This window comes from Bubalus kerabau, chromosome 3 (genome assembly GCF_029407905.1).
Source record: "Bubalus kerabau isolate K-KA32 ecotype Philippines breed swamp buffalo chromosome 3, PCC_UOA_SB_1v2, whole genome shotgun sequence".
NCBI classification, from domain to species: Eukaryota; Metazoa; Chordata; class Mammalia; order Artiodactyla; family Bovidae; genus Bubalus; species Bubalus kerabau.
In genome coordinates, this window is record NC_073626.1 from 172,507,754 (window position 1) to 172,534,035 (window position 26,282).

The 26,282-nt window shown below is 40.8% G+C and overlaps 1 protein-coding gene across 5 annotated transcripts in view; it reads left to right on the plus strand.

Annotated features, from left to right (window-relative positions):
• Window positions 1–26,282, plus strand: part of LOC129646855 (nuclear body protein SP140-like protein) — a 95,965-nt gene that overhangs the window by 60,002 nt on the left and 9,681 nt on the right. For all 5 annotated transcript variants that reach the window (XM_055573714.1, XM_055573710.1, XM_055573709.1 and 2 more), the window contains 4 exons: window positions 13,316–13,363; window positions 14,608–14,712; window positions 17,413–17,555; window positions 20,929–20,967. In XM_055573714.1, the coding sequence (XP_055429689.1) occupies window positions 13,316–13,363; window positions 14,608–14,712; window positions 17,413–17,555; window positions 20,929–20,967 (335 nt within the window). The remainder of the gene's footprint in view (window positions 1–13,315; window positions 13,364–14,607; window positions 14,713–17,412; window positions 17,556–20,928; window positions 20,968–26,282) is intronic.

Consider the following 26,282-nt stretch of genomic DNA (forward strand, 5'->3'; position numbering starts at 1 on the left):
TGCTCTATATTTGATTCTAGAATATTTGAAGTACCTGATAATTTTTAATATTTTCATCAAAATCCCATGAGTTTTGCCTATTTGTATATAAGCACTTTGATCACACAGCACCTTTTACTTGTCTGAATATTAGTTTTTCTTTTATAAAAACATTGTAGGAGAAAAGGGAGAGCTCAGAAGTAGCAACAGACTGATGCTAGAGGTGAATTTTAGAATTAGCTCAAAAAGATTCCCTCCCCATCTCCTTTCCAAGTTCTTTGGAAACTCTAATTAGAAATACATTGATTTTGCAGAATAGTTTAGGGAGAATAGAGACATACCCATTTGTTTATGTCTTATTTAATGTTCTTCCACTATGAATTTTCTTGCACTTTAAAAAAAATTATATACTGTACACATTTGTTTCCATCTATGAATATCTTTTTCCCATTACAAAGGAGCTGGAATAAATTTAAATGAGATAAGACTCTCAAAATCTTTTTAAGTAGGAAATCTATGGTCATTTTATTGCATATGAGGAAATCAGAATGCCAAGGATCTTCTTCTGATTTAATATAAAATCTTAGGAGCATCTATATAATAGTTTAAGGATCCACCTGTCACTTAAAATATTAGGGCCAGGCCTCCAAATGATCAAAACAACCAACCAGAATTAAGTTTCTTAAGAAATTTGTAATAAGTGGCAATACTTTCTAATGAGGGGAGTATTACAAGACCCTTCCATGCTGGGGTCCAGCCCCAGCTGATCCAGGGAGTTCGAAGCGGGGACGGCGTCGGCGAGGATCAGGATATGATAGCGTCATTAGATATTAATTAGAGATGTAAAGAGTAATAGAATGAGGATAGCTCAGTAGGAAAATTCAGTGGAGAAAAGAGGCTGAGTAGCTTGGTTTACGCGGGAGACCAATAAAACTTCAAGACAAGAAGTTTGCACCAAGTACGTAGGCCGCAGGCATCCTTCTGTTCTCCCAAAGGAGAGGAGACACTGAGGCCTCCCCAGTCGGATCTTAGAAGCCCAGGCATAATTAGTAAGCATGGTGGGTTCCACGCTCCAGACAGAGACTCAGCCAGAGTTTGAGAGAGAGAGAGTGACATGGGGAGACCAGTATTTCGAGAAACTGATCCCAATTCTTTATTTTCCATGGTCTACTTTTATACACTGAGATGTTATGCAAAAGTCACGCAGGGTCAGCAGTCCTGACTTTTATCAAAGTCAGGTGCTTCATACAAATGTATACAGACGTCTTAGGGGTGTTACATCATCTTCTGGCCAGGGGGCCTGCTGACAATTTATGACCCTCTCTTTGTGACAGCGGTCAGTCAACCAGGACACTTATTTCTCCAGGGGTGATTATTCTTAAAAAGGACTCCACCTTCCGAATGTACCAGATAAAGTTACATTCCTATAGGGTGATGGTGTAGTGGGTTTTAATTAAGGAAAGAATTTACTTAGCCTAAGGTCTAACATGATTTATATCAAAGGTTAATACTTATTTCTTCTATATATTCATTAATGTGTGTAAGGGCAGGGGATGTGGAGACTTAGCAGCAAACATTGGCTCAACAAATGAAAAACCCTTCACCAATACAATTTCTAATCAGCCCACTATACTTATACTAATGGTTTTCTAACTTTTCTAAGGAACCTGTTTTTAGAAGGTTTAAAGCATCTCGTGCCTCTCACGGTTGGGAGGCTGTGAGCAATCACATGTGGCCGGACAAGCCTGTCAGGCAGGCTAGAGAACCTTCAGAGGAGTTTGTAGGTTGAAACACTCCTATCACGCCCAGGAATTATTATTAACTGGAGCTCTAAGTTAACTCCTTCTCCGAAAGAGGTGGAGGACAGCCCCCCGTAAAGTCAGAGGTTTAGGTGAGAGCACAAAGTAGTAAAGTAGGCAGACTCTGGTTATGGGGGTAGATGCTCAAGGATTTCTAGGGGGACTCCTGAGGCTCAATCCCCCCTTGGCGTATGTCGAGCCTCCTTCCTCATGACCTTTACCACGGGCGGAGTGCCTCACGCTAGCCCCCAACACTTCCAAATAACTCTTTCAAGGCAAATTTATATTACAGAGAACAGAACAAATTGGTAATGGTTACAAATAGACATGTCTTACCTTCTTATGAAAATTCTCAATTTAATACTGTCAAGGCAATTCTTGTTTTGAATTTATTTATTTGTTTTAATTGAAGGATAATTACTTTACAATATTATGATGTCTTTGCCATACATCAATATGAATCAGCCATAAATATACATATGTCCCCTACATTCATATGCTTTACGTGGGACATCTCTCCCATGTAAGGCAATTCTTTGTGTTAGTTTTATGGTAGAGAATTCTGTCTCTCCTTCTAAAGCTATGGGTTGAGAGGACTTCTCCTTGTTTTCTTTGTGTAATTCTTTGTTAGGTATGAAGACTTACATTTAAAAAATCTGGTCTCTGGAATTTGATTAGTTAGCCATATACAAAACACAGACCCATAGAGTTGGATTTTGTTGGCAGAAATAGAGAAAGTATTTGGAAAGAATCTTACCTAAAAACAGTAAAATATGATGAATATAGATTTTTCTACTACAGTCTCCAATCTTGTTGCTAAATCTGAACTAGTTTGAGAGCCTTTATCTTTTTTCTGTTCAGATTTCCTTTCTTGTCTTCACCTAAATATATAACGTAAAAGATTTGTTCAGTGATTTAAGTGAGGATATATACAACATCCTTTTTAAGACTATCTCTCTCATATAGTATTTAATAAGTATTTACTACTTACAGGTTAATTATTATTCCCAGCATTGTCAAAATATTTTCTGTAATGTTCTTTGATCTCCAAATACTGAGGACCCTTCTTTATACACCTTCTATTTATCAGACTTCATCCTTATGGGCCTTGTCCCATTTCTACACCTCTCAACTTATCAATTTCACACTCTCAACTCTTCTACAACTTCTCCTTCCTGAAAAATCAGACCACATCTCTACTAATGGCTGCTGAAACTCAGTCTTTCCTCATGGTACTCATTTTGGGTGAAGATATATAAACAGACTTCAAAAGTGAGCATTATTACTGGTGTTGTGTGGGAATTTAGCATAAGTGAAGGAAAAGCCAGATTTGGGGTGTCCCCAAAAACAAAGGTATAGAAGGCTTCCAAGATTTTGAAAGACTTTGGCCAAGCTTGCACTCATGCTAAAGACTGAGTTGCTGTTGGCTGTAGATAAAATTCCCATAGCTCATCCTATAGAACATGGCAGGATAATTTACAATGATTCCCTACTTCCACAGAATAAAGACGTGAACTCAGAGCTTCCCTTTTTAAAAAAGTTCTGAGTTTCACCCAGAGGCAAAGAGTCAGGAGTCTCATTTGCAACATAGCCCATGGTCTGGTCACAATAGAGGTTCCCAGTGACAAATATACATATTGACACAGCCTCACAATCTAGCAACCTTAGGTGCTAAATGTAAGGTGGGAACCTCCATATTTTTCCACCATGATGAAACCAAGAAGGACTAATTCCACAAGATTAAGCCAATGCCATACCCCAAATACTTGGAGTGATTTATGCCTCCAACCATCCTTGGCCCAGGTTAAAAGTACTGGCACCATGTGGCTGGTGAGAAGAAACTCTGCATTAGAAATAGTTAAGCTTCTGTATATTGATGCATCCAAGAATGTGTTGGAAGAGTAATTTAAATGACTAATTCTATCAGTCTGTGAAAAGTTTAATCCAAGTATATGATTGTATACTTAAATCTGGGGGAAAAAATGTTGAAATAAAGGGAGGGATAAGGACATGTTAGGAAACCACAAATTAGAAGGTTGGTCAGTTTTCATTGTTGGTTCTTTGTCATGTACAGTGATGTAATCAGTGTTGTTGGCTAAGGAAGATTCTCGGTAGATCTCATTGCAATAGTAAGGATGCGTCTACACCACATGCTCCCAAGAAGACTATACAGATTGACCACAGATGAGCATCTGCTGACCTCATGGGTGAGGCGGGAGTAGGCAGCAGGCATGGGGAGCATTGAGGATGGGGAGGCAGACCTCCTCCCAGGATCCTGGGCTTTAGACCTGAAGGGATGTTTTTCTAACAAGCTGGTTTCTCCAGTCAAGAGGATGAAGCTGGTTGGCCTATCAGAGGGAGATCTGATCATAGTCTTTCTGACTGGGAGGTTGTTGGCCGCTTCTTGCTTCCTAACACCTGGTGGGTCTTGGCATCACTGTGATCAGGTGAGTAAGCTGGGAGAATTTGATGCACTCTCTTGTCTGCTAAAGTATCATGATCTCCTACTTGCTTATAGCTCCTTCCTGGTCATTTGTTGGTAATGTTGATCAGAGAGTTGATAGCTGTGGTACTGTTGGTGGTGATGGTCCCTTCATGGCTTCCTGTATCTACATGTTGGAGTGTAGCTGAGATTGCATCCCTAGATATTTCATCCAGTCTGGTAGCTATAAATTCTATCCATATGTTAATGACCACCAATTTTATTTCACCTCCTTTGGTCCCTCTATTGAACTGCCAAGTCATAAGTTCAACTTCTGACTCCAAACTTCCACTTGGAGTCTCAGATTTGACACATGAAACCCATTTCTTTATTTCACTCCCAAACCTGTCATCCACCACCTTTCTCTCACTAAATGACATTACTTCTACTCGGTTGCTTGAGTCAAAAGTATAGGAAAATGTGCTTGATTCCTCTTTTTTTTTCCTAGTCCCTCCACCTCCATTCACAAAAATGTTTCAAAACTATATATATTTTTAAAAAAAGAGCCAAATAGAAATAAGTATAATATCTGAAATCAAAAACAATGGAAAAATTGGGTAGACTCTGAAAATACATTGTGTGTGTGTGCATGTGTATACAAATACAGCCAGTTCTCATTATTCATGGTATAGAGGTTGTATGAAGTCACCCCAAACACAAAGTAGCTAATAGCAAAACTTTGCTTCCAAAAGAAATAGAGGGTTTGGTTCCTGTGAGCCTCTGGTCCTATTTTTGTAAACCAATAAACATAGATCTTTGTTTCATGAGTGTTTCTGTTTAAAGACACCTAATTTGTTATATATGTTGATTCATTAATGCTGAACTCACATCCAACGGCATTATAACTCATGCCTGATTGGAGCTCGTCTAACACATGTGTTTTCTCCATAAGACACGTCACAGTCTTAAGAACATTAGACAGCACTTCAGCACTAGGCTTGAGGCCATTTTAAGCAGCATAATTACCAACAAAAAGCACAAAAATGAGAACAACATGGAATTAAGTAGATGGCAAAAGGATGCTTGTTTACAAAATGAGCTGAAACAGGGAGGCAGAGCTTTGTCTTGTTCAACCTCTGCTGGGAACACGTGTGTCTGGCAACACCAAATTTTTCACTGCTGTGCGCACCATCATGAATGACCATGGAAGCGCCATGAGAACTGACTTGGGAGTTTCAAATAAATTTTAGAGAGTGGGTGACTTCGCAAATGTGGAATATGTGAGTAATGAATATTGGCTGTATATATACATATTTTCATTCTTTCTAGAATTCGTTTTTTGAATTAAATAATACATAGGTTCTCATAGGCAATATTTTATTATTGTTGCTTGCCAGACAGCCTACTATTTGGATTTATATTTACTCTCTGACCCAAGAGTTGCTTAAGAGAGCGTGGGAGAAAATGTACATTCTCTATTTCCATTTTCTAGGTATGAAGTTGAATGTGTATCAATAATATCAACCTTGTTAAAACGTATTATTTGGGTCTTTCAGAGCCTTTTCATTTTGTCCACTTGATCATCTGTGGACTGAGGGTAATAAAAAATAAGATTGTCTACTAGTAGACTGTTTTTACCTCTTATGATATTTCCCGTAATTTCTATTTGCTTAAAACATTTTGTCCTGGATTATACTTTGTTTGATAATCAGATCAGGATTCCCTGGTTTCTTTTCGTTGATGTATGCCAAAATTACCTTTGCCTGTACATTGATTTTCAGCGTTTAAAAATGTGTTTTTACTTGAGTCTTTTGTATATGGTTAAAAGTTGGGGTTTACTTTGTAATTTAATTACAAAATATATTATTTAAATAAGTGAGTTAAGTCATGTCCTGTTATTATTAGGACCAAAATGTTTGAACTCGTTTCTGTCATGTTAATTTGTACTGATGATTCATCTTGTTCTAGTGTCTTGGATATTAAAAATGTCAACACTCTGCATTCTGTCTTCAATGCATTTATGTGCATGTGTGTACTTGTGATACTTAGGAAGGTTTGCATTTTGGTTGTAGTGGTTAAAGCTGAGCATAGGATTGCTTAGCTGAGACTAACCCTCCCAACTGGTCTTGCAGTTAGCCCTGCCACATTTCTCCTGAGTAGGAGAAACATGAGCCACTTCTGGGTTTTTCCTTTAAAAGAAATTGAATTGAGTTCTTGTTCATTTCCCATATTTCCTTTGGTTGGGAGTATATACTTATGATATTTACAAAGGTTTATTCTTTTGTTGTAGTAATTACTCTTAGAATTACCTTTATATGGCACCTTTGATCCTCTCTGTAGACAGATCCCATTAATTTCCTACCTGGTAGATTTGCAAAATTAGTATGTGTCCTATATTTCTCTGTCCAGTCTCTTTCCTCTCCCACCAAATTTAGGCCGCACGTTCCCTTTATTTTTTACCTCTCATATATAAAAAGTGCTTTATATTTATCCTTTATTTATCCAAATAATACCCCTTGACTCCCAACAGTAAAACAATATCCTTGCTCTACCACTCGTATTTCTGCCTTCCTCTGCAATTTTTTTGGTATTACATTATATCTATATTTTCAGGACATATACACTTATCACTCTGGACTTTCACCTCATTTACATTTTCATTTAATCTTCTTGCCAAAATGTCTCAGTCCTGTCTTGGTTTGCTAAAGTGGACCCTCTAGCAGTTTTCTCAATAAGTACTCATAGGACCAATATTTCCAAAATGTCCCTATTCAAAAATACTTGCTTTTATTATTTATACCTGAAAATAATTTGCTTGTTCTTTACTTCTAGAACTGTCTTGTAGGATTTTCCCGAAACCTTCTGTGGCATTCAATGTTGCTATAGAAAATTCTACAGCCAGAGATTCCTCTCCCTTGAAAATGACTTGGTCTTTCGGCCAAGGCTGCCCATTCAATTCTTTATCTTTAAAGTACAGTAAGTTTGCTGGAATATATTTCAGGGTTGACTGGAATCTATTTTCTCTGCTACAGAGTGAAAATACATGTACTTATACAAAATATATTTCATTTTTTTTTTAATAATTTTGGCAAATTTTTTCTTGAACTTACCTTCAATTATGCCTTCTGTTACTTTGGTTCTCTTTTTCAAGAATGCTAAGGATTTGTTCACTGTTTTCTGTTGCTAGGGATATCACCCACATTTTTCTTTTAATGGAAAGACCCAGACTATTCTTCTCACATCCCATTAGCCCACACTTACTCACATGGCCAGAGCTAAGTGCAAGGGGAGGCTATAGGCAGCCAAGCGTCCTATGAAAGAAAAGAGAGAATACTTATGGGTGACAAACAGCAATCTGCTTACTTGTTCTCCACGATTTCCTCCCAAGTCCCTGATTTCCTCAAAGACGCAAAGTCAGACGCTGTTGGTTCAAGGCTGGCCTTGTTGTTACCTGAGGCACTTTGGCAATAAAAGGAGCTGGAATGTGGATGCAGCCCAAAGCTTTGGTGGCCAGAGACAAGTTAGCATTGAGTGGAAAATAAGGGAGAAAATGTTAGAAAATTCTGTTGTAACTGATGAAGACAGGTCTCAATGGAATGAGGAGAAACAGACAAGAGAGAATTTAATCAATTAAGCAGAAGCCAGACTGGAATCACATCAGATCTATGCCCAATATACACACAATTACTTAAACCAAACTCAGAGCACACACCACACTGTTGGTGCCGTAGAGACAAGCGACACCCCATTCTCTGAACTGAGTTCTGTGATTTTCCTTTCTACCTCATTCCTTGTATTCTCTTCTTTATCTCTCTTCTTTTTCCTGCTCCTTTCCCATTCTACTAATGTTTTTCTTCTCTACTATATTTCTTTTGGTCATTCTTTAAAATCATATCATATAAAACACTGCTGTTGGGTTTACATGGCACTGTAGAGATGACAAGATTTTTCTTCTGGGGCTGAAAACATATTTGGATATACATTTCTTTCATTTGGAAGAAATCCTTTCAATTTTTTCTGATTATTTCTAATACCATATATATATTTGAATATAGTATTATTATATATTAAATATATTTTAAAATGTAGTAGTAGTATTCATCACTCAGTCATGACTGTAGCCTGCCACGCTCCTCTGTCCATGGAATTCTCCAGGCAAGAAAACTGGATTGGGTTGTGCACGCTTCAGCAGTTGCAGCGTGTGGGCTCAGAAGTTTCAGTTCCCAGGCTCGAGAGCACAGGCTCAGTAGTTTTGACGCATGGCTTAGTGACTTCACAGGATGTGGGATCTTCTTCCCCAACCAGGGATCAAACCCGTGTCTCCTGCATTGGCAGGCCAATTCTCAACCACTGCACCACCAGGGAAGCCTCCCATACTTATCTTTATCATCTTGTTTATTTCCCAGGTTATACTTACCTGGTCTAAGAATTTTGTCCTCTGAGTTTTTGTGAAATCTCACTGCCATATTTAACTTAATAGTTGGAATGACAAGTCTAAGCACAGATCATATTTGTTCCTTCTCCTACTTCCTTCCTTATCAAACCTGTTCTCTTAAATAGTTCTTTCTATGCCACAGGATGAAGTCTTAAATAAGCCCCAGAGTTGTGTTAATCCTTTTCAGCAGCAGTGATATTCTCACTCAACATTAAAAGACTGAGCTGATATAATATTAAAACTATAAAATAGGTAGGGGGGAAATTGGGTAAGACCAGCCTCTTTGACCATCTACACATCCTCTCTAATGCCATTCACTATCTACTGCTTTTGGCTAATTCAAGTTGGGGAGGAAGGAGAGAAGGAAGTAGTCAAGAGCAGGAATGGCCCTCCAGCAAACCCTTCACTTCTCCCAGAAATGGCAGATGCATGAGTCACATTTGTGGGTTCTTCAGAGATCCTCCCCTTTCAGGGAGAATTTCTCAACTGAAGTTCCCCTGATGCAGGAAATCCAACCGATGGCTTACCACTTCCTTCCTAGTCTCTCAGCTTCCAGGAGGTCCACACCCCTCCTAGGGTCACCTCTTTCATCCAAAATGTCCTCCTGGACACAGTATCTCTCAAGAATTAACTGAACCTCTCCCTTCCCAGGGAAGGCTCATGCCTCTTCATGGTCTTCAGACTTTCTAGACCCCTCTCTAGACTTTCCAGGTTTGAGTCTTTAAACACCTCTGCCTCCCTTAAGCCCTTGGAGACACAGATTAATTATCTTGGAAGCTTCCTCACTTGCCTTGAGGGCAGGGGAGCACTGAACTTCTATAGCAAGTCTCTGGTGCCAATAGATAGTCTATTTGAATAGGAAACCCAAAAACAACCACCCTACTTCCTGTGGTGTATTGAGAGAGAAACTTCACAAAGAACAATTGTTACCTGGACTTAAACCCCAACTCTCCCAGTAAGGAGAACTCTTAAGCTAAACCAGACTACTTTTGTATCTTTAATTTATTTGGCCTAACAGGTTTGAAAGAAGGTGAATCAAGCAGTGCCAGAGAAAAACATAGAGGAACAGAAAATATTTTTCATTTGCCCAAGAACCTATGGTTAAACAGGCCCAAACTGTAGTCCAGTGCAAGAAAGAGAAAGGAACAAAGGAAGGAAGAGAGAAAAGGGGAAAGAATGAAGGGAAGAAATGGAAACGAAGAATAAAAGAAGAAAGGAAGGACAGGTGCACATTCCATGGCCCTGCTTTGGGAATCAACATGTTTGAACACGGCATTCAAGAAATTCACCTGCACAAGCCCCCTCATCTTTCCTCTCACAACCCATCACCTCTTATACCTGAGAGCCTATTCGCCTGAGATAGGGTTTCAATCAACCTTTTTTGATATCTCTCACCCTAAGGTTTTCTATGACTTGAAATTATATTTCTACAAATTCCACTTGGGCAGTTTCTCTTGGTTAATTCTTTAGATCATTTTTTGTCCAAACCCATGTGAACAAACTCTTCTGTTTCTTTCATATTTTCATCCCAAAAGCTTTCATTCAGGGTTAAGATGATGGCCAGTGTATTATTTGTGTAGGTTACCATCACATATCCCTAGATAATCCAAATTCTTGCATTGCTGCATTGATTCTGCCTCTCAAGCAAAGGAAGTCTGGATTACTAAACTTAATTTTTTTAATTTCAGGATGCTTCAGTTTCTTTATAGGTAATGGGGATAGTAAAACTCCCTAAGATAAATTAGTAAATGTAAGGATCTTAATCCGTGTCTAGCATATAATAAGCATGTAACAACTGTTCAGTTCAGTGGCTCAGTCGTGTCCAACTCTTTGCGACCCCGTGGACTGCAGCACAGCAGGATTCCCTGTCCATCACCAACTCTCGGAGTTTGATCAAACTCATGTCCATTGAGTCAGTGATGCCACCCAACTATCTCATCTTCTGTTGTCTCCTTCTTCTCCTGCCTTCAGTCTTTCCCAACATCAGGGTCTTTTCCAATTAGTCAGCTCTTTGCATCAGGTGGCCAAAGTATGAGAGTTTCAGCTTCAGCATCAGTCCTTCCAATGAATATTCAGGACTGATTTCCTTTAGGATTGAGTGGTTTGAACTCCTTGCAGTCCAAGGGACTCTAAAGAGTCTTCTCCAACACCATAGTTCAAAAGCATCAATTCTTTGGGGCTCAGCTTTTTTTATAGTCCAACTCTCACATCCATACATGACCACTGGAAAAACCATAGCCTTGACTAGATGGACCTTTGCTGGCAAAATAATGTCTCTACTTTTTAATAAGCCATCTGGGTTGGTCATAGCTTTTCTTCCAAGGAGCAAGCATCTTTTAATTTCATGGTGGCAGTCACCATCTGCAGTGATTTTGGAGCCCCAAAAAATAGTCTCACTGTTTCCATTGTTTCCACATCTATTTGCCATGAAGTAATGGGACTGGGTGCCATAATTTTAGTTTTTTGAATGTGGAGTTTTAAGCCAGCTTTTTTACTCTCCTTCATTTTCAGCTTTCATTATTATCATTCTCAAAGTGTTCCTTTAGATACAAGAAATGAAACTTGCCTTAAGTTCTTTTAAATGTAGACGTAAATGTATCTGGATTAGTGTGAGAGTAAACAACATGAAATCTAGGAACCCAGGTTAACAATCAAAGGCTTGGTAAGTGCAAGGCTATGGAGTATTTATTTTTCTTTATGCAGCAGGATCTTGACAATTTACAGTAAAATGGAATTTTTTAAAGTATTATTACACGCAATGCAACTTTTCAGCAGCATCTGTTTTATATTTTTCTATTTTCTCAGAAAGAGGGGGAAGACATAGAATTGAGATTCTGAGTAACAGAGCCTCAAAGAGGCAAACCAAGAGGAAATAAATATATAAATAAATGTTTAATAACTGTCTAAATTCTTATGTTTTATTCTACACTTTTATTAATAGACTTATTTCTCTAATTACTTTCTGTAGCTACTAACCATTGAGAAATATACCAGATTTAGTCAACTTCTAAAACATGACAGGGAGACAAAGATGATACCTCAAACAAGTAGCATGGTGGTGGAATCTGCAACCAGAACCCAAGGCCCAAGGGCTTCTGTGGTGCTGAACTGATAACTTTTGAGGCTGGAAATAGTTGTAGCTATAAAACACTGTGTAACTCACAAGTGATGAAACTGTCCTGCCCCACGTCCCACCCCCTTGAGGTGATCCTGTGGACTTGGGTCTGTCACATTGCCTCTTCTGCCTGAGTTTGTTCCTCTGTAAAGTGAAATAATAATAAAGAGACTAACTGGCCAGCAAGGCCCACCTCAGCTTCATCTATGAGCTGTTTTCTCCTGGAACAGCATTACCAAATTAGTACTCTAGGATTCTAGCCATGGGAACTGAATGATGGGCACAGACCTTTAACTAGAAAGCATCCCTGACTTCAGCATTCAGACACTGCTGAATGATGGCAGACTTACACGTGCACATGGACATGCCTCATCTTTTTGGATGCAGTCAGCAATTGAATCAGATACTACATTGTTCTGAAATATCTAAGTCAACATTTTGTGCTATCTCTAACCCTACCTACAACTTTAGGAACTTAGGCATCCATTTTACATTGAAGGTAAAAGGAGAAGGAGGCAGCAGAGGATGAGATGGTTAAATAGCATCAATGATTCAATGGACATGATTCTGAGCAAACTCTGGGAGATAGTGGAGGACAGAGGAGCCTGGCATGCTACAGTCCATGAGGTCACAAAGTCAGACATGACCTAGTGATGGAAAACAGCAACAAAAACAACAATCAGTTTTATAAGCTTCCCTTCTTAGGGCCATTGAACTAGGTTTTTTTCAGCCCTTGCTCATTTTTGCCACCATTTTTGGTCAAAAACCTTTCAAGTTTAGTTTTGTGGCAGTTATCTGACCTACAGAATTGAGCATAAAGTTTTCCTTGAGACCTAATATTACTGCCTTTAATTGCTGCTTCTTTATAAAAGTAAATCTTCAGTGCTTTTAATTTGTATTTTTAGCTGTGCACATCAATTTTCTCATCTGTAAGATGAGGATAGTTATTAGTTCTTATTTGATAAATTTGCTCTAAGGATAAAGTAAATCAATAGAGACAGGTTCTAAGGATCGTTCCTGGCGCACAATAAAGACTTGACAGATGTCCAGCTTCATTATTCTACTCACGGTGCTGCTCTGTTACTTGGGAAATGTGTAAGACATGGTTTCAATTTTATTTGGAATGACTAGGAAATGTTAGTAAAAGAAACACAGGATATATCTCAGATAGGCATCATCTTTGTAACTAAGTCTAGACCACGGTTCCCCCAAATGAAGATCCGCAGGGCAAATTCAATCCATGAACTGTTTCATAAATAAATTTTTAGTGGAACACAGCCAGAGCCACATCTTACCATTTATGAATTGTCTATGGATGCCTTCACAATAAAATAGTAGAGCTGAGTAATCCCAAAAGGAATTGTGGTCCGTAGCACCTTAAATATTTTCCTCCCTGACCCTTTACAGAAAAAACTCCTAACTCCTTATCAAGGCATTTAACATTTTTCTTGATGTACTAGACAGATTCCTGAAAAGTGACATTTAAATGGTATTTTTGCAAAACACTGTTTGCAATATAATGTTGTAAAAAGACACATTTATGTTATTTTTCTACTTTCTCCCAGGGATAGAAACAGTCTGCACTGAGTCTTTGAAAAGAGGCAGAAAAAGAGGTAAAAAAATAAATGATTAATGCATTTTTAAATAAAATAATGCAAATTTCTATTTTATAATTCATGTTTTTAGTGATCAATCAATTTTCTTAATTGACTTATAGAGCCAGTAACAAACGTTAGGATAGTCCTTGGTCCTGGTCAGTTTCAACAACATGACATTGTTTAGTCAATTGATCTGTGAGAGACCCCCAGGCTTCCTGGGCACATCTCCCCTCACCACAGTGATAACTTTTGAGGAGGGAAATATGAAGAAATATATCTAAAGAGTATGACTCACGTAATATTTAGCTCATTCTTCTCTTGCCTACATAGAGAGCCATAGGCTAGCCACCAAAGGGGACTCTGAGTGGTAACGGGAACTGTTACCAAAGAAATTCCTAAAATTTCTTTGATTGTATAACTTTGGCTTGTCACTCATTTTTTTGGCCTCAATTTCCTCCTCTGTAAATTGGTGGGTGGCAGGTGAATTTGACTGGCCTCCTATGCCCAACCAACTCTAATAGAACTGACTCTGGAAAGACTGTCCACAGCCTACCCTCCCCATCCAGAGAGAAGCCCCAACATCAGTCTTTACTGGATCCCCTTCAATGCTAGCCAGAGGGCAAGAGAAAGTGTTCCTACTACTGACATTCTTTCTAAGATTTTCAGCACCTGCTTCAGAGGAATCAGACCTCAGCACCCTCACCCAAGGGTGTACAGAGGCCCTCTTCCTGAGCAATTTGTGGTTTCTTCTAGAGCAAGTTACATTCTAGCCACAGAGAAAGGTCGCATGAAGGAGAAGTGAAGCAAAGCAGAAACCAAGGCAGGAAGATGGAACTGACCCTCTGGGGGCCCATTGCAATCCTGCTTTATTGCCTCAGTTGAGCCCTCAAACAGGGAGAAAAAATGAAAAATTGAGGCTTTTTCTCCATCTGTATAACTTCAAAGCAATGATATGACTATACTCTTCCTTCAAAACAGCAGGAAGAAAATGATCATGCAATAGGTAGCTGGGGCTGGCAAACTTGGGAATTCATATCCTTCCTCAAGAGGTGTGTATATAGGATTTCAGAGGATTGGGATATAAAGTGACATTAGCTTTATGGACCTAACCTGCCATAAAAGAAAGACCTAGATATGTATCTAATTCATGGGAGAAATCCTCCCATTACATTTCAAGTTATAAAGAAGGATCTCAAGATAGGGGAGGACAGACCATTTTAGAGCAAGATGGAATGAAAAAACCACATGCTTCCTTGCAGGTCCAAGAGTTCCCAGAGATACAAATATGGATTTTCAACGTGATCAGCTTCCCGTGACTTGTGGTGAGGCGATGGGGATTTTATATAAGGAGAAAATGATAAAAGGTGGGCTTCACTATATTCTACACTTTTCAGTTAGAAAACTCCCATGTGAATAATATATTGCACAGGTTGTGGACCCTTGTTGAGGGGAGGAACATGTTTCTAAGACTGTCCCCAGGTCTGGTGGTTCACTAGGAAGACTGAAAGGACTCAGCATATTATTGAACTCGTGGCTGCTATTTATTCTATTGAAAAGGCACACCGAAAAAATCAGCAAGGGGAAAAATCATGCGGTACAGATGTCAGTTTCCAAAGTCCACTCCCAGAGGGGTCACCGTGATGCACTTAATTCTCCAACAACGATATGCAGTGTTGTCTGCCAGGGAAGCTTCCCTGAGCCTAAGCGTCCAGGGTTTTTATCAGGGGTTAGTTACATAAGTGCCCTCTGACTAGCACATGCCAAAATTCCAAACTCTTGGAAGGAAAGCAGGCATTCCACACACACAATATCGTTTATGCCAACAGTTCAGGCACAGTGAGCCACTCTTAAGTTCTGGGAATAGTAAGACCCCTTCCCAAGACCACGTTCCCAGATGCCAGCAAGGGCCATCTGGTAAACAGACTTTCTGAAGAAAGCAGGCTCAATTCTTCTCTGTTGGCTCTTTTCCACACAGCATCCCAGAGAGGCTGGAGGAAAGATGGCATTTCCACACTTTTTAAATTAATGAACATTAGCTAACCAGGCCATCTCCTCTCCTGCCATAGGAAGTGCCCACAGGTTCCCATCTGCACCCAATACAAGGGCACGTGCTTCAATAACAGGATGGAGGATGTACACGTTTGAGAAACCTAACAACAACCTTCACAGTCAATTCCCTGTAATGTCTGTCTGGCCTTTTGCTCACTGAAAGAGAGCACAGCCTTTAGGCTCAGAAGACCTGGATTCAAGTTTCAGCTGTACCAAGAGTGTCTATTTTGTGTGGGTCAACACAGTATCTCTCATACTGAACTTAGTCTTCATCCAAATGGGAATAATAATAAAACTTGCCTCACCATGTTATGAGAAAAAAGCGAGATAATAGATGTAAAAGCTTGTAAATTATAATTGTTATAGTACAAATGCTCATCTTGCTCATGTATCATAACTGATTCCTCCTCCCAAAATACAGCTCATTCGGTACCAACAAGTATTGGGTTGGGCAAAAAGTTTGTTCAAGTTTTCCATGAAAAGAAAGTGAAAGTGAAGTCGCTCAGTCATGTCCGACTCTTTGCGACCCCATGGATGGTAACCTACCAGGCTGGGCAGTCCATGGGATTTTCCAGGCAAGAATACTGGAGTGGGCTGCCATTTCCTTCTCCAGGGGATCTTCCCAGCCCAGAGATCGAACCCGGGTCTCCTGCATTGCAGACAGACGCTTTACCGTCTGAGCCACTAGGCAAATTTTCCGTATTTTACAGAAAACTCCAAAAGAACTTTTTGGCCAATCCAATATAAATGGATTTTTTGCTTTTGTGTTCATGTTAGCTGCTCAGTCATGTCCAACTCTTTGCCACCCTATGGACTGTAGCCTGCCAGGTTCCCCTGTCTGTGGGATTCATCAGGCAAGAATATTGGAGTGGGTAAACCATTCCCTTCTCCACAGAATCTTCCTGACCCCGGGATCAGACTCCGGTCTCCCTCATTGCAGGCAGATTCTTTACCGTCTGAACCACCAGGGAAGTCCATATATAAATGTTTGCCTAATGACCATATCAGTTCAGTTCAGTTGCTCAGTTGCATCCGACTCTGTGACCCCATGGACTGTAGCATGCCAGGCCTCCCTGTCCATCACCAACTCCTGGAGTTTACTCAAACTCATGTCCATTGAGTCAGTGATGCCATCCAACCATCTCATCCTCTGTCATCCCCTTCTCCTCCCGCCTTCAATCTTTCCCAGCATCAGGGTCTTTTCCAATGAGTCCGTTCTTCGCATCAGGTGGCCATAGCACATATATAATTTAACTTTTCCCACTTTATAGCATTTCCTAATTTCTTTTAACATAAAATAGCTTGAGTTCAAAATATGAGAAATAGTTGCTTGCCGTTAGCTGAAATGATCAACTTTTGTACAAGACAAGGCAGATGTAGCTGTGGTGAGCCCAGTGTGACCTCACTTGCCCCCTCAGAAACTCGGCCTGGTTCTATCTCAGGTCTCAGAGAAGGGAAGAGAAAGAATCTTCCCTACTCATCTTTAGATTCATTCTTTTTTTTTTTTCTCTTTTGAACATAATGAAATATTTTTTAAGTAAATGTGAGTAGTAACTGGGGGCTTCCCAGGTGGCACTGCCTGCCAATGCAGGAGACATAAGAGATGAGGGTTCAATCCCTGGGTCAGAAAGATCCCCTGAAGGAGGGAACGGCAACTCACTCCAGTATTCTTGCCTGGAGAATCCCATGGACAGAGGAGCCTGGCAGGCTACAGTCCATAGGGTCCCAAAGAGTCGTACATGACTGAAGTGAGTTAGAACGCACTCCCAGGTAGTAATTACTGTCCTTCTCATTGCATGAAGGTCAAAGTATGCACACTGGACCGGAAGTTGGCTCCTACTCTTGCCTTTCAGACTGCTCTGGGTCCCAAAGAGGGGACTCTGCTCTCTTCTTGCCGATTCTGAACCCAAAATGAGTGGCCCAGATTCATGCGGTGGGAGGTCAAGTCTTGGGGTTTTCACAGTCTGATGCATGCCCTGGCAAGAAAAGGAGCTCACCTTGTCTTGGTCTCACAGGCTCCTCAGAAAAGTGTATAAAGGATAAGAATGGAAAGTGGTTCACCCTCAAGGAGTTTGAAGATGAAGGAGACCACAAAGCCTCCAAGAACTGGAAGCAGAGTGTGCGCTGCGGGGGATGGCCCCTGAAAATCTTGATTCAGGTATTTTAGCGTCAAAGCGCTGCATCAAGGGTTTTGTGCCATGGGTCACCGGTTTCAAGCTTTAGCAGGACACTTCCAGAAAATCACCATGCCTCGGTCACAATGCATATATTATCCCTAATAGTTCATGTGGGTGCTATCTTCTCTGGCTTTCATTACAACTCAATCCTCTAAGTGTGTAAACTTTTACACTTAAATTTTTAAATTATTTTTTCTTTTTTTATTTTCTTTTTTAACTTTACAATATTGTATTGGTTTTGCCATATATCAACATGAATCCACCACAGGTATACACGTGTTCCCCATCCTGAACCCTGCTCCCTCCTCCCTCCCTGTACCATCCCTCTGGGTCGTCCCAATGCACCAGCCCCAAGCATCCAGTATCGTGCATCGAACCTGGACTGGCGACTCGTTTCATATATGATATTATACATGTTTAAATGCCATTCTCCCAAATCATCCCACCCTCTCCCTCTCCCTCTCCCACAGAGTCCAAAAGACTGTTCTATACATCAGTGTCTCTTTTGCTGTCTCATATACAGGGTTATTGTTACCATCTTTCTAAATCCCATGTATATGCGTTAGTATACTGTATTGGTGTTTTTCTTTCTGGTTTACTTCACAAGTTACTTTCCACTTACAATTATACAAAATATTGGCTATATTCCCCATATTGTGCAATGCATCCTTGAGCCTGTCTTATACCCACTAGTTGTAACTCCCACTTCGCTACCTCTATGTCGTTCCCCTCCCCACTTCACTGTTAATCACTGGTTTGTTCTCTATATCTCTGAGTCTGCCTTTTTTATGTTATATTCACTAGTTTGTTATATATATATATATATATATATATATATATATATATATTAGATTCCACATATAAGTTATACCATGCTTACATTTGTCTTTCTCTGTCTGACATTGGCTTACTTAGCATAATGCCCTTCAAGTCCATCTATGTTGCTGCAAATGGCAAAATTTTGTTCTTTTCTATGTAGTATTCAAACTCTTTTTTTTTAATTTTATTTTATTTTTAAACTTTACATAATTGTATTAGTTTTGCCAAATATCAAAATGAATCCGCCACAGGTATACATGTGTTCCCCATCCTGAACCCTCCTCCCTCCTCCCTCCCCATTCCATCCCTCTGGGTCACCCCAATGCACCAGCCCCAAGCATCCAGTATCGTGCATTGAACCTGGACTGGCAACTCGTTTCATACATGCTATTTTACATGTTTCAATGCCATTCTCCCAAATCTTCCCACCCTCTCCCTCTCTCACAGAGTCCATAAGACTGTTCTATACATCAGGGTCTCTTTTGCTGTCTCATACACAGGGTTATTGTTACCATCTTTCTAAATTCCATATATATGTGTTAGTATACTGTATTGGTGTTTTTCTTTCTGGCTTACTTCACTCTGTATAATAGGCTCCAGTCTTACAATTTTGGAGGTAAAACAGTAAAAATTGTGACCTTGGCGCTGCCACTAATAATTGCCATTGTGTAATTTGGTCACAGGAAAGTAAATTAAATTTAATGAATTTAATTTGGTAAGGGAAGATCTTAGACTTTGTAGGGGGAATGTTTAAAATAACATAATAGAACTGAGTATCTGAAAATAATGCATCAGAGTGAGTGTTTTCTAGATAGACTTATGAAGTTCATTCTTGAAAAAGGATATTTTAAAATAAAATATCTCTTTGATCCTCATATCAGCCCCTGATGTGAACAAAACAGGCCAGATCTCTGTCACAGATGAACTCGTGCCTCCTGGCTCTGTACCACATGCCCCAGAGGGTCCTTCCTTGTGCCACTCTAATGATGAGAAGATAGTTATTGAATATGTCTAAAGCCACTGCAAAGTGTGGCCCCCAGCCCCTAACCAGGAAGACAATTACTCATTTATAAGCACAGGTCGGCACAGCTCAGGGATAGGAAAATGAGATTCGCTGGCAGGAAGAGACACAGTAGCTCAGGGGAGGGAAGGTTGTTTCTGTCTTTGAAGTTGAGGCCAGTTTCACGGAACAGTTTGCACTGAGCTAGGTCTTAAAAGAAGACTAGTTCCAACAAGCAAAAAGGTAGGACTGAGAAATTCTACATAGAAAGGATGGTATGACTTGTCGAGAAGTTGTGGGTGATAAGTCTTCCTACATGAACAGGGCTGATTGTAGAGGCCTTGAGGCCCAAGACAAAAGACTGAGCCCTTCATTTAATCATGGGGCAATCGTGGGAGGTTTGGGTTCGGGACTGACTGACTAAGTTGAAAGAGTGTTGTAGAGGTAAGAATCTGATCAGGGAATGCAAGATAGATTACAGGGTGGGGAACTTTAACCCATGGAGACGTCAAATGACCTCCATTACCTTCCCACCTGATCAACCCCACTCACCCTACAAGGCCCAGCTCAAACAGCACACTCCGCTGGAATCCTTGGAAATTCCCTGAGCTTGCTTCCTATTGCAGCTGTAACAATTCCCCACAAACTTAGTGCCTTAAGACAACGTTTATCTATTATCACACAGTTATGCTGATCAGAAGCATGAAATCCGTTTCACAGGACTCAAGTCAAGGTTCAGCAGGGCTGATTCTTCCTGGAGCCTTCCAGGGAGAATCTGTCCCTTGCTTTTTTCAGCTTTTGGAAGCAGCCTTCATTCCTTGGCTTGTGGCCCCTTCCTCACATCACTCCAGCTCTTGTTCTGTCATCACATCTCCTACTACTGACTCTGGTCCTCCTGTCCCCTCTGATAGGGACCAAAGTCCCTTTTACTGTATAAGTTAGCACATTCATGGGTCTGGGGATTGGGATGTGAACATCTTGGTGGGGATGGGGGAGTATGGGGAACAATGGACATTATTTAGCCTACTACACTTGCCCGTCTCTGGATCCTGAAATATTCTGAGAGCACGGTTTAAACTTTATCATTCTTACCGATTCCGTGCCAGCTTTTCCCACTTGTCTCCCCAAAGAGAGTGTGTGTCCAAGGCCACTGATAAGGCCTGCCACTTGTCAATCACTCACTAGGTATGTACCAATGGAGTAGCTATAGTACTCGAGGTATAAATACACAAGTTAGAGGGATACTGGGGGATGGAAAGGAAGTGACAGATGTAGAAGTGGTTGTAAAGGAAATTCTGGCAAGACTTTATAAGGAGAGCAAGACTAAGGATGCAGTTTTTAAAGCCAACTTTAAATCTGAGGCTGGGTAACAGAGCAGCGCATTGCGTTACAGACTTGGAGAGGGAGGTTATTTCCCATGAAGATCCCTCGAACTTGTGTTGAGAGTGGAACATGAATGAAAGGCAGTTGGAATTACTGAGCTCACAAAGCAGAAACAAGGACCCATCACAGCATGAATCTCATTTTTCTTTCAGAAAGGATTCCTACCAAACCCATCAAGAAAAAGGAAAAAGGTAACTATTATCTTCTGTCTCACCTACCATATTGTTGATTTTCCATCTCTGGCTTTATTTCATAGTTTCTAAATTAACCATTTATGATGAAGCTTGACATTATAGTATGGTGTTTTTGCTACTTCCAAACCGTTATGTATGTGAAGCTGGAATGTCTTTGAGTTTTAAAATATTTGAGATAGAGGGTGGAGATAATCCTTGAAAATAGATAACAAGGCAGAACTGACCTTGTACATTTGTTTTAGAAAAATAAATGAGTAAGTCCCCTATATATGAATGTTAAAGTTTCAAGCTTTCAAAGATGCAAATATGCATTCGCATGGTCAATCACATAAGTTAGTTCACGTGTCTGGCGTGTGTTGTCATGTATGTGAATCCTCCACAGCTGATTTACAGTTGCTTCCAGACATCCTGGATTTGACATAAAGATACTGTGCTTTACTGTACAGTGCAGTATAGAGGACAGCAGTACAGTATCTTTATTTCAAATCCAGGGTGTCTGGAAGCAAATGTAAAAGCGGCAGTGGTGTAGCTGGTACGTCTAAGAAACTCTAGGAATTGGAGGCCCAGAGGAAGGATGAAGAGGGACAAGAGGAAGTAACTGCAGAACTGAAGAGATTCACGAGGCGGGAAATGGCAAGGGGGTTTTGTTTATCTGAAGAGGCAGCCTTAGTGTCTGAGGCACAGGACTCGGACATGGAACGGTACATGAAGTTTGTAGCAGCTGTTAAGAATGCGGTCCAGTGCTACCGTGTCATCATGATGAGAAAAAAGAGCCAGTACCCAGACATCACTGGACCATTTTTTAAAGAGAGTAGACAGAATTGAATCCAGCAAAGAACTGGAACCTGTGTCATCAATGTCAGGCGTGAGTGAAATTGCAGTTTGCCCTCCGTCTCCTATTGCCGACGATCCTTCAGCTCTACGGTCATCCACCTCCTGTCCCTCCGCCAGCCAGTAACCCTTCTTGCCTGTTCACTCGATGTGCCAGCTGTTGTACTGTACTCCTGCACTTCTCAAGGTACTCTAACTGTACATTAAAAATGTTTACTTTACTCTTTGTGTTTGTTTGCTTTTCTGAAATATTTGTGTGAAAAGTGTTACAAGTTTATTACAGTACAGTACCATAGAGCTGATTGTGTTAGCTGGGTACCTAGGCTAACTTTGTTGGACTAACCAACAATTGGACTTTCAACATGCTCTAGGAGTGGAGCTCATTAGGAGATAGGCGAGTTTCTGTACTGTCTTTCTTTAAAAAGTTTTTATTGGAGTACAGTCGACTTAAATGTGAGTCAGTTATATATATACATATATACACTCTTTTTTTTTTTTAGATTCTTTTCCCATATAGGCCACTGCAGTGGGCATACTATCTTAAAATTAGACATAAAAGATGGAGCTAGAGGTGGAAAAGCATGATTTGGGAAAGCACAAAAAAAAGTGTGTTTAATAATGGTTGCTTTTGCAACACTGACTGTATTTTCATTGGCTTTTCTGGGTTCTGGCTTTAATGAAATAAGGATTGAGCAAAATGGAAACATCTCGTGGTCACTCTAGCTGAACTAGTATAGACCTAATGTAGAAATCCCCTCTGGAATGAATATATAGCCATATGTCACCTGGTAAAGCAAAAACAAAACAAAACCTCTTCTTCACATGCACACAGCCACTCACACTGAGTCCTGCCTCAGGGGGTTTGTTTTCAAGGTAAATGTTATTTCCTTCATGGAGATGACACTTTAAAGAATAGAGTGATTGGGAAGCAGGGGTGCCCTTTAGAAGAGGCTGCTAACTTGGAAAATCTTTTCCTTTGTGGAGAGGTCCTTCAACCCCATCAGAGGGGCTTTGCAGACCTTAGTGCTGCCTATGAAGGCAAATTCTCTTCTTCAAAGTAACATGTGACATTCATCATATAAGAAATGAATTGCCAGTCCAGATTCAATGCAGGATACAGGATGCTTGGGGCTGGTGCACTGGGATGACCCAGAGGGATGGTATGGGGAGGGAGGTGGGAGGGGTGTTCAGGATGGGGAGCACGTGTACACCCGTGGTGAATTCATGTTGATGTATGGCAAAACCAATATAATATTATAAAGTAATTAGCCTCCAATTAAAATAAATAAATTTAAATTTAAAAAGCAAAGTAACGTGACATTCATGGACCAGCACTGTCTGTATTGTGTGGATTCTGGGGAAGGAGTCAGATAGTTGATGTCTTCCTCTCCAAGACAGTGTGTGAGAGAGAAGCTATGAGGTGAAAAAAACGAAATAGAAAAGCTTCCATTTTCCTAACTTCCGGCAGAGGTAACCCTGGCCATCTCTGCCAAACCAGGAAGTCATGATCTTCACAAAGCTGGTTTCTGGGGATAACTGCTCCACTGACTATACGCTAAAGATTCAGTAACTAGGATCTGCATCCACTGGGTTTTCTGGAGAAAGAGATGCTATTTGCACTGTTCATTAAGACCAAGTGCTTCCACCTAGTCCTAGGGAGTGAGTGCTAGACTATGCATGCATGCTCAGTTGTGTCTGACTTTTTGCAACCCCATGGATGACAGCCCACCTGGCTCCCCTGCCCATGGGATTATCCCAGGCAAGAATACTGGGGTGGGTTGCCATTTCCTCCTCCAGGGGATCTTCCTGATCACAGGATCGAACCCATGTCTCCTTGGCTCCTGCATTGGCCAGCAGATTCTTTACCACTAAGCCACTGGGGAAGCCCTAGTCAAGGGTTAATCAATTAGTTGATCTTCTCCCACCCTTCATCACAGATGCCCTCTCTTGGTTTCCTCTGGGCTTACAGCTCAGAAGGTGTCACCGCCTCAGTTCTTGAAGGGTCTCTCTAGAGCATCTCTTTCTTCTCTAGCCCCTTGGCTTCTGCTGCTTGTGTCTTCTTAGCACCAAATGGCATAAGAAAGCCTGACCCAGTAGCCTAAAAATGGTCAGCATCTATGAGGGTGAGAAGAAGGAAATGTGGTTACATGGCCCCAAGCCAGGACCTCTCAAACACAGGTAGGGATGTCCCCAAGGATGTCCCTAACAGGCCATTCTTCAAGCTCTCCTGTTGACAGGGAGCACATGGGCAAGACATGCCTTGCAGCCTTTCCTATGTGTGAATTTTGTGTTTCTTTTTCTTATATTGAAGTTATACATGCAAAGAATCTACCAGTCAACATGTGCTCCAATTCACCTCAGCTCATTGGGCTCAAGGATAATATTCTGACTGTTATGCTTTGAAAATATCAGGCCATTTTGCTTTGGCTCATAATACCATATTATAAGTAGAGGCTCTGCATTCTTGTAGCAACAGACCTCAAAGAAGCACTGAGAATGAGATGAAGTATTTACAAATTCAGATCGGCAGGACTGGTAATGGGTTGAATGTCTGGGATGGGGTAAGGGAAGGAATCCATGTCCGCTTCCAGTCTCCTGGGTTCTTAATGAGATGAGGGGGCACCAGAAGAGGAGCACATTCAAGACAGAAAGACAAGGACTGTGGTCTGGGGCACAGTGGGTTTTAGACATGATGAAAGACATATAATTTTATGATTAAAAAAAAAGTAGCATTTGGATACTTGGGTACTCAAAAAAAGACCAGGAGACCAGAGACACAGGTCTTAAAGCCCAGGGATGAATGTGGTAGGTCATGGGAGTAGTTGTGGTCATCTAGGAGAGGAATATGCAGATGACACCACCCTTATGGCAGAAAGTGAAGAGGAACTAAAAAGCCTCTTAATGAAAGTTAAAGAGGAGAGTGAAAAAGTTGGCTTAAAGCTCAACATTCAGAAAACTAAGATCATGGCATCTGGTCCCATCACTTTATGGGAAATAGATGGGAAAACAGTGGAAACAGTGTCAGACTTTATTTTGGGGGGCTCAAAAATCACTGCAGATGGTGATTGCAGCCATGAAATTAAAAGACGCTTACTCCTTGGAAGGAAAGTTATGACCAACCTAGACAGCATATTCAAAAGCAGAGACATTTCTTTGCCAACAAAGGTCCATCTAGTCAAGGCTATGGTTTTTCCAGTAGTCATGTATGGATGTGAGAGTTGGACTGTGAAGAAAGCTGAGCGCTGAAGAATTGATGCTTTTGAACTGTGGTGTTGGAGAAGACTCTTGAGAGTCCCTTGGACTGCAAGGAGATCCAACCAGTCCATCCTAAAGGAGATCAGTCCTGGGTGTTCTTTGGAAGGACTGATGCTGAAGCTGAAACTCCAGTACTGTGGCCACCTCATGAGAAGAGTCGACTCATTGGAAAAGACTCTGATGCTGGGAGGGATTGGGGGCAGGAGGAGAAGGGGATGCCAGAGGATGAGATGGCTGGATGGCATCACCGACTCGATGGACGTGAGTTTGAGTGAACTCCCGGAGATGGTGATGGACAGGGAGGCCTGGTGTGCTGCAATTCATGGGTTCGCAAAGAGTCGGACACGACTGAGCGACTGAACTGAACTGAACTGAGGAGAGGAAAATGGGCAGGGGACAACAGGACAGAGCCCTGCAGAATTCCAACATTCCAGGTTTGGAAGCTGAAAAGAAAGAAGAAACATGTTAGAAAAATCAAAGAGAGTGGAGTGTCATGGAACAAATCATAAAGAGTGTTTCTAGAAGGAAGAGGTGAATGGCCCTCCCCACCACCTCCCCACTTCCTCAACACCCACCAGAGTCCCAGCTACCCATCACCAGGTGGGCCAGTCCCCAAATCTGTGATTGTTTTGTACCTAGACTGTCATGCAAGCACTGTCGTGTGAATTTCTTCTTCTAGCCCGTGGTGTAGAAAGGGTAGCTTCATCTAGATGAAGAGCTGCTATCCATTAGATGAATTGCTTCCCACCACTAGGGTGTCCCAGGAGAGGGACCAGGTGCCCATTCTCTGGGCATTTCTGCAGAACAGACATATGACCCTCATACATAGAAATCATAGTATATAGAGATTCACATGTTATTGCCACATAGATTATCACCAAAAATAAAAAGGAAGAAATTTAATTCTTCTTGCCCACCAATGGGCTCCTTTCTTGATCATTCTTATTTTGGTCTATAAATTCTATAGGTTTTTTTTTTTTAAGATTTTTTTTTATGTGGACCATTTTTAAAGTCTTTATTGAGTTTGTTACAATATTGCTTCTGTTCTATGTTTTGGTTTTTTGACCGTGAGGCATATGGGATCTTAGTTCCTCAACCAGGGATTGAACCTGCACCTCCTGCATTGGAAGGGGAAGTCTTAACCACTAGGATGCCAGGGAAGTCCCCATAAATTCAGTAGTTTTAACATGTGCTACTTGTTACTCCACAATGCTTAGATGCAAACA